General features: G+C 43.1%; 1 protein-coding gene across 9 annotated transcripts in view; it reads left to right on the top strand.

Annotated features, from left to right (window-relative positions):
- Positions 1-14013, top strand: part of SRCIN1 (SRC kinase signaling inhibitor 1) — a 121046-nt gene that overhangs the window by 105892 nt on the left and 1141 nt on the right. For 6 of the 9 annotated variants that reach the window (XM_031966145.1, XM_031966148.1, XM_031966147.1 and 3 more), the window contains 2 exons: positions 736-1434; positions 3281-3421. In XM_031966145.1, coding sequence (XP_031822005.1) covers positions 736-1434; positions 3281-3421 — 840 coding nt within the window. The remainder of the gene's footprint in view (positions 1-735; positions 1435-3280; positions 3422-14013) is intronic. The other 3 variants (XM_031966152.1, XM_031966151.1, XM_031966153.1) reach the window with 1 other exon arrangement.

Genomic DNA, 14013 nt, shown 5'->3' with positions numbered 1-14013 from the left:
GGCCGAAAGGGAGGCTCAGTTACTTGTTGGCAGCATGTCCTTCTCAGGGTGCCCAGGGTGGGAGAGACCACAGGGCCAGGCAGCAGGGCAATATTGCCCCGGAAGCTGGGCTGTGCTCTGGGAGGAGCTGAGCAGTGGGCCAGCCTCGGCAGGTGTCTCTGGTCCGGCTCCTGCTCCTTGTGGGTTTGGGAGGCTGGCCCCCTGCCCTCAGCACCAGGGGTAATCCCGCCCCACGGTCTGCTGCCCACACACACACATACACACACATAGACACACACACACACACACGCACGCGCGTGCGGAGGCCGGGCGCCAGGCCAGAAGGACCCAGCTCACTACTCTATCCTGCGTTACACCGTCAGAAGCTGGAACCACTTGGGTGTGGTGCCAACTTGATTCCTCATTTAAAGCCTCCGGGGGGGCTTCGCCCTTCCCAGTTGCAGGTAAGTGCCCCCCTCAGGCAGAGGGGAAGGGCTTGGGGAAGGGGCTCTGGCACCTTCCTTTGTTCCTTTCTGGTGCCATCTCCAGGTATCAGGGAGCTTCTCTCTTCCCCGACCACCCAGCTAGAGCCTAGTGCTGGCTTGGAATTGTAGACTCCCTGGTTTTGGGCGTAGCCTGCCCTTGGCTGACTTTGGGAAACCCTCGGAAAGAACTGAGAGAGGTGGGATTGGCAGGGTGGCTTAAAGGACTCCTATGGGGTTCTCCATTCACTCTTCCTTATCTCTTTCCCCCCAGATTTCCCCACTTCCCAGAAGCTTTTGTATCCCCCAGATCATCCTAACTGAATGTGCTTCCAACCCACCGTCCCCTCCAGAGGTTATGCCTGAAGAGGCGGGCAAAAGGAAAATGCCCACCCCAGTGCCCCGGGCATCGGTGAGCGCCAGCAGAAGCAGGGGCACTAAGCAGTGCCAGGTGCCGCCAATCAGCCAGGGCCTGCCCGGGGCCGGATTGCTGGTGATGGGGCTTCTGGCAGAAGCGGATGCCCACCCTTTGGGAAGCGCCGAGAGGCCAGGGCAGCAGGAGGAATCACTGAGAATGGTGGGCACCAAGGTCCGAGCATCCACAGAAGGGACTGTCCAGCAGCTAGTGGAAGGAGAGGGAACTGGGCCAGTCTGCCGCAAGGGAAAGGGGCCAGATGAAGGTCAGCGTCCAGGTGCCCCCGCCGCGGCGAGCCCAGAAGATACCATCACGCACGATGAGCACCGTAGCTCAGCTGTGGGAGACTGTACAGAGTGGGCTCTGGGGGAGAAAGGTCCCCTTGGTCTGGACTCAGCAGAGAGGGACATGAGAGCCAGGCTCCCCTTCCAGCGGCTTGACAGTTTGGAGGAGACGCTCCAGGAGCTGGAGGCTACGTTGAACGCGATGGGCAAGGCCCCTTCAGCGACCCCCATCAGCACCCTCTCTGGGACCCTGGCCCAGCCCCCCAGTGCCCAGGTGGCTGTCCTGTTCTATCTCCTCTCCTGCTTGTGCCCATTTCTCCTTCTGTCCTTCTGAGTTGTGGGAAGTGGGGGGGATGGAGAAGACCTGAGCCCCATCCCCACCTGCCCCAAGGCCTCTTCCTACTTGACAATAATTATAAGAGGTCAGAGACCGGCTGCCCAGGACGGGCAGTGTCCAGGCGAGGCTGGGAAGCTGGTTCGCCTGAGCTCTTGCCCAGTTCTTTTCTTGGCTCCACACTGGGATGCAAGAAGGGTGTGAAGAAGACACGGGATTCAAGAGGAGTCCACCCCTCAGCCCTCCACCCCCTGCTTTGTATCCGCAAGCCAACAAATAAAGATACTCCCCTCTTCTTCCCTCCCAGTTCCCACTACTTATGTCTCTGCTCTTTCTCTATCTCTTGAATTATCTCTGCTGCGTCTCTCCCTTCCAGTCTCTTGTTGCTTCTTTTCTGACTAGGACCAGGGTCTGCTGCCATCCACTATTCTTAGGGCCCCCACCCATGTTTGGAAGGAAGAACTGGAGAGATCAAAGCCCATTAACTAAAAAAAGAGAAGAAAACCTGGCCCCAAGTGTCTATCTAGGAAGGAGCAGTGTAGAATGGAGAGCAGTGAGTTAGCAACATCAGGCATCTGGAGTTCTCTTCCCGCCTTGTGGGAACTTAGTCTCCTGCCTCTGCAAAATGGGAGCATTGTATCAATAGGAGATGACTTCTAAAATCTTCCAGTTTTAATACTCTGATATCAGGCACCTTGCCAGGATACGGGGAATCATACCTTCAGCCAGGTCATTGTAACCCAATCCTGTGCTATTGGACACCTGGTGCCATCTCTGTCCCACTCTGCTGCAAAATGGGAGCGTTGTATCAATAGGAGATGACTTCTAAAATCTTCCAGTTTTAGTACTCCCATATCAGGCTCCTTGCCGGAGTATGGGGAATCATAGCTTCAGCCATTTCTGTTCCACTCTGCTCTGGAAGCATTGCCAGTAACATTCCCCTTTGAGGTAACCTGGGAAAGCCTTCCCAGGACTGTTGGTACCTCTTAGTGATAGAAAGGCAGGAGAACCCAAAAGAGCTGCTCACCCTCTCGAGTTTATTGTGCAGTTGTGTCCAACTCTTGATGACTCCATTTGGATTTCCTTGGCAAAGATATTCAAGTAGTTTGTCATTTCCTTCTTCAGCCGATTTTACAGAGGAAGAAACTGAGGCAAATAGATTAAGTGACTTGCCCAGAGTCACGCAGCTAATAAATCTCTGAAGCTGGATTTGAATTTGGGAAAATAAGTTTTCTTGACTCCAGGCCCTATATTCTATCCAGGATCCTACTGTGCTTAGCTACCCCATACCTTCTCAAGCAAATTTTCTTAATTTGGGGTCTACAGAGTCATTAATTCAAAGAATGGGGAAAGGGGAATGACATCTTTATTTTCACTGACATCTAACTAAAATTTTTGTATTTTCTTCAGTTAAAAACATTGTCCTGAGAAAGGGTCCCTAGGCCACTGGACTACCAAAGAAGGGAGTCCCTGGAACCCACAAAAAAGGGTACAAATCACTGTTCTAGAAGATTGAGGAAGCTGAAACCTGATGAGAGCAATGCCCATTTTGTGTGCTTAGCTCTGACCAAAGGAGTGAAGAATTGGCCAAATTTCCCTTCTTTCCTGAGAGATCCTACAGAAAGAGCTCCAGGCCCAGAGAGACAAAAAAAGGGGGGTCAGTGGATCCAGAGGGGGCCACGCCAGAATAGCTCCAGAGGAAGGAGAGGGGGCAGCCGAGTCCAGCCCAAATCTCCTTCTTTCTAGGATTCTCTCCAACTTTGACCCCGGTTTCTGCCCCTCACAGAGCGGCGGGGTCTCCATCCCACCTATGAAGATGGTCACAGCAGGGGCCTCCAGGCTGAAGCCAGGACAGGCCAGCAGCCCAGACAAAGGCAAGCACAGCAAACAGCGGTCAGAGTACATGCGGATCCAGGGCCAACAGCAGGTATGGAAGCAGGGATCTGCCCACTTCTGGGAGGAGCCCACCCTTTAGTGCCCACCCTGCCAGTCCCCATAGAAATTCCTGGAGGAAGCAGGAGGCTTCCCTCTTGGCTCTTGGCAGGTCTCTCAGCTCTAGTCCAAGGATGTGTGCTCTCACCCATCCCACTGAAGTGAAGGTATCCATGTCCTTTCTGAAGCCTGCACCCCTGGCCTTCCATTTTCCTTTTACCTCTCTCCTTTCCAGCTCTCCCATCATCTTCGATCATTAACCTTTTTTCTGCAAGCTTCAGTCCCTTTCCTCTACTCCTTCCCCTTGCTCTTCATGACATCCCCCTGCTCCCCATCCCAAGGAGACTTCCATAAAAACAAAAGAAGCACCTTCCTAAGTGTCCTAAATGACCTAATTACAGCTAACAGACATAGTGCTTTAAGCTTCATGCAGAATGCTGTCAAGTCATTGTCTCATTTGGTCCTCACATTAGCCCTGTGAGGTAGGTGCTGTTTTTAATCCCCATTTTACAGATGAAGAAACTGAAGCTCCTTCCAAGGGAAGGAGATAGATCAGATAGAGAGTGAGCATTGAAGGTGGGATTCAAACTGAGGGCTTCCTGACTCTGGGGGTGACTTTCCATTCCTGCCCATTCCTGACTCTGAAAATCTTGTTTGATGTCTGTTTTAAATTTTCTATTCTATGAAATGGGGCGTGGTCCTATTAAAAGAGTAGTGAGAAAGTGGCAAAAGAATTTAATCAGAATAACATTAAGAGAGGAAAATCAATCATTTCTTACATATTAAACTCCATTGCATACAGGGGGCCAGGGGAGCTTTCGTGTAGGAGCAAGCTGGCCTTTGCACATGATAGATGGGCTTCAGATGAGGGGGAGGTGGGGGAGTTTTTCCAAAGAGAAGGAGGTTCAGAGTGAGCCAAGATACAGACATGGAAGAGGAAATGTCAAGGTTCTAAACCCCAGAATCATCCTTTACATACCCCACCCTGCTTAATTAAAATGTTTCTAGTTATTCTAGTTATTTACTAGTTCTAATAATCAGGACGAAGGCTGATTTACCTTCTTCAATATCCCCCAGCCAACTTCTCCTCTGTATTCCTGTTGCCTTGATTTAGATTTTGGTTATCTTCTGTCCAGACTGCATGCAACTGTAAGCTCCTCCCTGGTCTTCCTTACTCTACTCCCTCCCTCCCTCTAATCCATCCTGAACTCCACTGCCAGGTTTATCTTCCTCGTTTACAGTTATGAAATCTTTCATTTGTGAAGCATTCAGTGTCTCCCCATTGTCCGATCATTAAAGGACCATTTAGCACCAGGTATCCTAAAGTCCAAACATTTATTAAGATTCCCCACAATCTGGCTCCCCCTGAACCTTTTACAGCCTCATCATTTCCCCCTTCCCCACCAAACCTTTGTTTCAGCCCCGTCACTGTCCTCTGAACACGCCTTAAACTTTCCCACCTTCATGTTTCTATGCCAAGGATCACTTTTTTCTATTCCTATCCCTGCTACTTAAGAGGGATTTGCATACAAGAAAACTGTTTGGTTCTGCACACATATATTTTATCTAGGATATACTATGACATATTCAACATATATAGGACTGCTTGCCATCTAGGGGAGGGGGTGGAGGGAGGGAGGGGAAAAATCGGGACAGAAGTGAGTGCAAGGGATAATATTGTAAAAAATTACCCTGGCATGGGTTCTGTCAATAAAAAGTTATTATAAAAAAAAAATCTGGATTAAAAAAAAAGAGGGATTTGCATGTAGTAAGTACTTGATACAAGCTTTTTCATTCATTCATTCATTCATTCATTCTCCCCGCATAGAATGCTTTCTTCCTCCGCTTAAATCCTACATTTCTTTCAGAGCACAACGGCAGTCTCACTTTTCAGAAGGCTTCTCTGGGGTTAGGTAGTGAAATTGGAGTCAGAGGGACCTGAGTACAAATTTGTCCTCAGAAACTTATTAACTAGCTATGTGACCCTGGGCAAGTCAATTAATCCTGAGAAGAAGAAGTGGGAGGAAGAGGAGGAAGAGGAGCAGGAAACTTTAAGAAGAAGAAAAAAAGATGATGAAGATGATGAAGACAACTTTTCTGAAGCCCCACTAGAAGCACTTCAACTCTTCTTTCTCTGAACTTCTCAAGCAAGTGCTTATCCCACTCTTAGGGTCTTTGACATAGGTTAACTGCAATTAGTATTTGTCTTTTTTTTTTTTTTTTTGCCTGTAGTATCCTTTTTTCCTAATTATATCATAAGGCCTTTGGTGAAATATATCACCATAATACCTTACACATAATAGTAAATTTCTATTGATAGGAGGACATTTAGATGATTTAGTGAATAGAACACTGGACTTTGATTCAAGAAGTCCTGAGTTCAAATCCTATGTCAGACTTGCTGGCTCTGTGATTTTAATCCTTCTCAGACTTAGTTTCCTCATTTGTAAAATGGGGACAATAATAGGATTGTTGCTGGCAAATGACGTGGAAGCAACTAAAATCTTGGGAGATCGCTATCCAAAAAGACCTATGTCTGTGGGTACTGAAAGAAAAGGAAGATGTAAAAGGCAGCTAGGTGGCACAGTGGGTAGAATACTGGACTTCTAATCAGAAACACCTGAATTCAAATCCAGCCTTAAATGGTTACTAGTTTCATGACCTATCATAAAATATACCTTCTTGGGTTAAAATGAGCACTTTGCAAACCTAAAAAGCTATATAAGTGTTAGCTCTTTGATGGCTTAACCACTGTCAATGATCCTTGAGAAATTAAAAAGAGTGGAAAAGGTACCACAAGAATGGAGAAGGGTAAAAGCTCCGATTATCTTCTTGTTGTATTTGTTTACTAAAGAAGGAAATGGAGTCTGTAAGTATGGGAGAGTGAGTTTAAATTAGATCCATGACAAAATTCTAGAACATATTCTTAAAGATATAATTAATGAACATCTAGAAAGAAAGAAAATATAGTAGATAAGAGAGTTGCCCTTGGAGCCAGACACTCTTCTCTTTCTCTTTATTGTATCTCTTTTCTCATTTTAGCAAGTCATAAATTTGTTATCTTCTTTGAATTCGAGAAGCAAGTAGTAATTTATCCTATGTAGAATTTTTATATTAATCTCCTTTTATTTGGCTTGTTGTTGTTTTCCAAAAATACCAGATGGCTGATTATATATGATACATATATGTGATATATAATATATATAATAGAAATTTGTTTTGGAGGCAGGAATACTTGAGTTCAAATTCCACTTCTGATACATATTGACTGTGTGATTCTGAGCGGGTTATTTAAATGTTCATCATCTTAGCTAATTCCATAAAATTAAAAAAAAAAGCTTATGAGGGAGGTTCTTATCTGGGAATTTCTTCATCAAGAAATTAGTTCTTTGTATTAAAGAAATCACAGGTACAGTTCCTGAACCCCTACAAATAAAAACAGCAATTTCACAATATCTGCAGCACTTTATCAAGAACAAATCATTCCAGGGCAACTTTTTTTCTCTTTCTTGATAGGGTTACTAGACTGAGAAACAGGAAAAAGCTTTATCTAGATTTGGCTTAGCTAGCGTGGAACAAAAAATTGTGACACAATTACTCATGCTACTCTTGTGGGAGAGATGAACAGATGTTGGCTGGGCCATAGTATAACAAGGTGCATTTGGAACCAATTGAATAGTCTAACTCAACGAGGAGTAGTTATTGGTTCAATATCACTTAGGAAGGTTTCCTGAGGAAACTGTGTTTGGCCTTATGCTTTTTAAGAATTTTTTTTTTAATTGACTTTGATAAAGACATAAGTAATCTCCTTATCAAATTTGTAAGTGACACAAACTTGAGAGGGTTAGCTATGAGGGAAGCTATGAGTTCAGTCATTTTCAGATGTTTGATTCTTTGTGACCTCATTTGGGGTTTTCTTGGCAAACATATCAGAGTGGTTTTCCATGTCCTTCTCCAGCTCATTTTACAGATGAATAAACTGAGACACACAGGTTTAGGTGACTTGCCTAGAGTCACACAGCTAGAAAGTGAGGCCAGATTTGAACGCAGAAAGATAAGCCTTCCTGACTGCAGACCCAACTTTTCCTACAAAAAAAAAAAAAGCAATGTGTTAGTCAATATGTGTATATAATGTGTGTATAATGTCATATATATATATTATATATATATAGTGTAATGGTGATTATATTAATTATCCAGTGAAGGAGTGCAGGGTCTGAATTACTTACCTTGGATTGAATCACTAGCTCAATGATTTTAATCCCAAGCTTCCTTGGGATAACATTCCTAAAAATCTCAGTATCCCTACTGGCCAGTGGGAGGTATTGAAGCCTATTCCCTTCCCAAATTCTCTCAACCCATGGTTGTAAGCATCTGGAATTTAATCTACCTACCTAATTCTAGGGTCTTTCCTGTAGTTATTTTCAGGACCCAGATACTCCAGATACTATTATCATAAAGAATTGAAAAATAGTCAGAATGGAAGGAAAGGAGCTCCTACATGGAGTTATCTGCCTTTTGCCATCAGCCAACCAACTAATCAATCCAGCATAACAGGCTCTGCCTTCAAGGAAAGTACATTTTAATGGGATGATGTGTCCATTAATTATTACAGACAACTAGGTTTAAAAATGTAATCCAAAGCATTAGTGGGGGTATCAGAAAAAGCTTCTTAGAGGATACATTGAATTGAGTTTTAAAGAAAAACCAGGGATGGGGCAGCCAGATTATGCAATGGATAGAGTGCAGATCCTGAAGTCAGCAGGACCTGAGGTCAAATCTGGCCTCAGACACTTAACACTTTGTAACCTTTGTAACCCTGGATAAGTCACTTAACATCAGTTGCCTTGCCAAAAAACAAACAAGTAAACAAAAAACCAGAGATAAGAAGGGATGGAGGCACAAGGTAATCCCAATAAACTTTGGATCGAAAATGCCATCTGTATCCAGAAAGAGAACTATGGAGATGGAATGTAAATCAACACATGTTATATACACTTCTTTTTTCTGTTTTTTTTTCCTCTCCTGTGGTTTTTCCCGTTTGTTCTGACTATTCTCTCTGAACATGATTTATAAAGAACTGTGTATTTTAAAAGTTATATATGTATAGCCAGAAAAAATTAAATGTTATTTTTTAAAAGGGAGGGATGGGGGTAAAAAAAAAAAAAGTATTCCAGATATAGCGGAATAGCCAGAGCTAAGAGATTACAAAGTACTAATTTTAGACCTGAAAGGGACCTCAGGTAAAGTCCATATTCTTAATTTTATAGATGAGAAAACTGAGTCACAGAGAGATTAGGTGATATTACTATTAAATGTCTAAAATAGGATTTGAATATTGAGTCTAGCATTTTATGTACAACAGCACAATCATAATGTTGTATGTGAGGAACAACTGGTAATGTCAGTGTGACTAGACTGTAGGGAGGAGAAAACTAAAAAAGTAGAAAGGGTTGTGAAGAGCTTTTAATGCTAGAGTTAGTATTTTATCCTGTAGGTAATAGGGAGCCAATAGTGATTCTTGAGTGAAGGAGGGGAAGTGACATAGTCAGACCTATGCACTTTGATGGCTGTGTGGGGTTTGAATTGAAATTTGAGGAGAGGCTTGAGACAGGGATTCCAAATAGGAGTCTGTTGTGATAGTCCAGGTGAGAAGTGATGAGATCCTGAACTAAAATGGTGGTTATGCTAGTAGGGAGAGAAGGAGACAAGAATGTGAGATACTCATAGGATCATAGAGATAGAGTTGGATATATTGGACTGCTTGCCATCTAGGGGAGGGGGCTCGAGGGAGGAGGGGGAAATTGGAACACAAGGTTTTTCAAGGACTAATGGTGAAAATTTTATGCATATGTTTTGAAAAATAAAAAGCTTTAATAAAAAAGAAATAGAAAAAATACAATGAAATAGAAAAAAGAGATAGAATTAGAAGTGATCTCAGAAGAGGATTGGATTTGGCCAGAAAGATTTTGAATTCTGTTTAAAGGAATTCCTGCAGGACATCCTATTGGAAATGTCCAATAGGCAGTTCTGAGGGAAATTAAGACTAGGTATATAGATCTGGATATTATCTGTATGGAGGTGGTAATGGAACCCATGAAAATGGAAGAAGTCACCAGGAGGGAGAGTGCAAACAGAAGAGGGCCCAGACCCAAGCCTTGGGGTTCATTTCACTGTGGGTGTGACATGGTAGATAATTGGACAAAGGGGACTAAGAAGTGGAAACCTGCTTTTGCCTGCCTTTCAGCTCTATGGGGATGGCAGGTTGAAATTCCTGAACTACCCATACCCACAGCTTTGGGAGTGGAATAAAGAGAAGTGTATGTGTCTGAGACCTCAGTTTCTCTTTATGAAAAGAGAAAATAGAAGAACTATGGGCAAGTGGCAAGATGCCAATTGGCAAGATCCTCAGGAGCTGCCAATCCCTGTCTCTGCTCAAGGTTCTGGGTCTCCTCCTCATCCTTAAACTCCAACAGTCACAGTCAATGACCAGTAGACTCTTGGGCCATCCTGGCAACATTCAGTGTGGTTGTGTCTAAGTTGTCAGAGGTACTTCAGGGAAGTCCAGCAATCTCAATGCAGGGGGACCTACTGCCCCGGGATCAATTTCTAACATCAACCATCCTTCCCATAGTAATGGAAAAATGCAGCACTCAAGGGAAGCATGGAAGGAAGGAGGGATCTTGGTACAGATCTATGTAACTATATATCCTATCCTACTGAGGAGCCTTCCTTCCTCAGCATGGTCTCTGGCAGTACATTTCCCCTAGAGTCAAATGCTTTGTTCCGGATGAGGTTTTTCCTGGTCTCTCTTGCTGATAGTGCCTTCCATCCATTTTTTGTTTAAAGATAAAGATAAAATATATCTTTTATGTTTCTTGTTATTTATATTTTATCCTTTCCCATCTTTCACTCCTCTTTCTCCCTGTCCTCTCCCTGAGATCTGGGATCCATGTTTTTGTCTTTCCTTATATGCTCAATGCTTAGCACAGTGTGTAACACATTGTGGTCCAGCCATTTCACTTGGGAAAGATATTGAAGTGGTTGCCATTCCCTTCTCTGGCTCATTTTACAGATAAGGAAACTGAGGCAAGCAGGGTTTAAGTGACTTGCTAGTGAGTATCTGAGACCAGATTTGAACTCAGTCCTTCTGACTTCAGACCCAGTGTTCTATTCACTTCACCACTTAGCTGCTCTCCCATGGCATAGTAAGTGTTTAATAAATGTATGTTGGTTGATTGATTGCCTTAGAGAGAATGTTGACAGTTTTACTTTCCAGTGTCTTATAAATTCTCTTTTCCTCTGTGGAGGAAACATCGGAGCCCCTTGGCTTCACATAGAGATGAAACAGTGATGCAGAAGCACCTGTTATATTAGGAAGAGAGATTTCAAAGGAAAAAAATTTCAAAAGTAAGTATGATCTGACAGCCCAAACCTCTGAAAAAAATAGAGGGCCAGAAGATTGTTTCAAAATAAAATTCTGATATTGTCATCACAAATGACTTATGCAAAGAAAAAAGGGAAAGACTTCAAATCTAAAGAGAGCAGCATGAGTCCTGGGATCTCACTAATGAATTCAGCTTTTTAAAGGACAAGAACAAAACCTAGAAGGAGGGACACATAACCAAAGATAAGTACTAAAGAGTAGCCCAGACTTGCAAGAACAGAGAAGGATGGCAGAAGCTCAGGATGAGTGGAAATTTTAGAAAAAGGTAAAGGGAGGGAAAAGAGCTCTTTGAAGCTGTGTTTGACGTTAGATGAAGAGAGAGAAAAGATGGGATCACTGGCTAGGTATAGCTCCCCAACTCCTGTTCTGCTTTCCCACCAAGGAGAAAACTTTTCAAAGTGAACAAAGCTCTTCAAAGCTGAACAAATATGGATGAGAAAGAGATGGAAGCATCATGGTGTCCCAAAAACACATTGAGGAGTGAGAAGACCTGGGTTGACTTCTAGCACTGCCAGTCACTATCTAAGTGATCATGGGCAAGTTAATTTACCTCTTCCGTCCTTATTGCCATCATCTCTTCCTCTTTTTCTTCCTCCTCCCCCTCCTTCTCCTTTTCCTTCTTTATAGTTGGGAGTAAGTGACTTGTCCAGGATCACATAGCCAGTAAGTATCTGAGATTGTGTTTGAACAGGTCTCGGGGCAGGTGCTCTATCCACTGTGCCACCCAGTTTTCTCCTTTATAAGAAAAAAAAAGTGGGATTTGGATTCAATGATCACAATTCTAGAAATCAGCATTCCAAGTTAGGAAAGGAAATATAGTATGTGAAGACCACGTATTTTAAAATCAGCCAGAGTCAGGAATTCAGGTTAGGGGAAAGTCGTCAGTCTTTATTCTCAGTGAAGAAAGATCAGAGGTGGAAGAGAATGGGCAATAGCAATGTGTGTAGCTGAGTCAAGAAGCTAGCTAGACCAGCAGCCACACGACCAGCAGCTAGGAGTATGGAACCCGGGCCAATCTCTCCCAGCTTCTCTTCCTGTCTCTCTGTCTCCACCCACCAAAATTGTCATTTCCTCTACGACACATCAGGACTTGCACAGTGGGCGGGGGCCATTCTTTATCCAAGCATGTATATTAATATAGTCCAATTACTATTTAGCCTATTTAGTTGGGACCTCAGTGCATCAACTCAAACCTCAGCCTATTACAGTAGTAAGCTGCCTTAAAGGAGTTCAGTTCTCTAGGCCCAGATGAATGACATCCCAAGGAACTCAAGGAATGTGTAGATTACATCATGGAGCCAAGTCACCAATCCTGAGAAATTGTGAAGAACAAGAAAGCTTGAAATGGGCGGGTTTTTCTGACTTCCAAAAAAGGGGGAAAGAATTCTGGAAACTGTAGGCTAATGAGCTTGATGTAAAAAATCCAGTATGAATTATTATGCATTTAGTTTATAAGAGCTTAGAACAAGAGTTCTTAAACTTTGTTGCTTTGGGTGCCTGGGCTCTTTCTCTCAGTAATGAATGCTGTTGGGAGTTTAAAAAATTAATCATCGAAGGAATGATAAATTTCATTTAGAAATTTTAAAAAGTAAAGATAAATTTTGCTTCCCTTCTAAGCCCCCTGAAATCTACCTACAACCCCTAGTGGATAGATAGATAGATAGATAGATAGATAGATAGATGGGTGGATAGAGAATGTTTTGCTCACTGGGAGGTAATACAGATTGACTGAGAACAAGGAGAGGGAGAGGAACTGGACCTGTGATTTCACCGGCACAGAGAACTCCCAGGTGAAGAAGCTTCTTCTAGCAATGTACTTTCTCTGCAGCTTAGAGTCTTAGTTAAGTCCAGGGCACTGAGAGATTAAGTGACTTGTCCTGGGTCACACAGCTAGTCTGTATGAAGCAAGGTTTGAACCCAGGTCCTCCTGGTTCCCAAGCCAGCACTCTTATCTTTTGTCCCACAGTCCCTTTTATGACCAGGGATATTAGATCAAGAGAAGGCCACAGTTATAATAGTCAATGCTTTGATTTCAGCAAGGCATTTAATCATCTCCCATGACATCCTTTCGACAAGATGGAAACATGTAGGGTAGCCCAGTACATGTGCTCATTGAACTTTGTAACTTACTGTGCTTGATTAATGGATCTATGTCATTCTGGAAGAAGGTTCTAAAGGGGGCAACATTCTTTTTGCTGAGACAATTGTGACTGACCCAGGGTCACACAGCTAAGAAGTGTTAATTAAGTGTCTGAGACCAGATTTGAATTCAGTCTCAGCAGTAATGATTGTAGGGTGATATATTCAATAGAATGATATTCAACAGGAATAAATGTGAAGTCCCACATTTGGGCTCAGAAAATCAATGGTGGAAATACAGGTTGGGAAAATAGCAGCAGTTTATGTGAAACTTAGTAGCAACTCCGGTGAAAAAGGCCTGGAGGTTTTTGTTGTCTGCAAGTTCAATGGGGTTTGGTTGCCCAGAAAGTTAATTCGGTCTTGGACTGCATCATTGGAAGAAATAACATCCAAAATCAAGGTAAATGGTTGTCTTCTTGTAGCCTCCATTGATCAGATAACATCTGAAATATTGTCTTCAGTTTGGGATGTTAGTTTTGATAGGAGACACTGACAAACTGAAGCACATTGAGAGGCGAGCAGCTAAGATGGTGAGCACATTTGTAGAGTCTCTTGAGTCACCTGGTCACCCTCTTTTAGAACAAGAATTCTCTTTATTCTGCATTACATAGGAAACAATTAATGGTGCTGGCAATGTTTTGCCTGCAAAAGAGAAAAGAATTAGGGAGAGAACATGGTAATTCATAATTCAGTCTTTCAGAGCTGTCAGGTAGAGAGATTAGTTTTACTTTTAGCACTAGAAGGCAGAATTAGGACTGATGAGTGGCTGTTCTAGGAAGGCAAATTTCAACTCAATAGAAGGAAATCTTTTGAATGTGACTCTGAAAATGGAATGGGATACTTTGTAAAGGAGTAATGTTTAGTGGTTAGCACAAGACCGTCAAGGATTCTGTCTTGACAAAGTATTTCTCATCTTTTCTGATGCCCAGGTAGTTTGGTTTTCTGTGAATTTTCCCTTGTCTCTTATATGATATCAATGATATCAATATCAATATGAAAGG

Source organism: Sarcophilus harrisii, chromosome 4, assembly GCF_902635505.1.
Source record: "Sarcophilus harrisii chromosome 4, mSarHar1.11, whole genome shotgun sequence".
Lineage (NCBI taxonomy): Eukaryota > Metazoa > Chordata > Mammalia > Dasyuromorphia > Dasyuridae > Sarcophilus > Sarcophilus harrisii.
The sequence above is the reverse complement of the archived record's forward strand: the minus strand, read 5'-3'. Positions and strand labels throughout refer to the sequence as shown.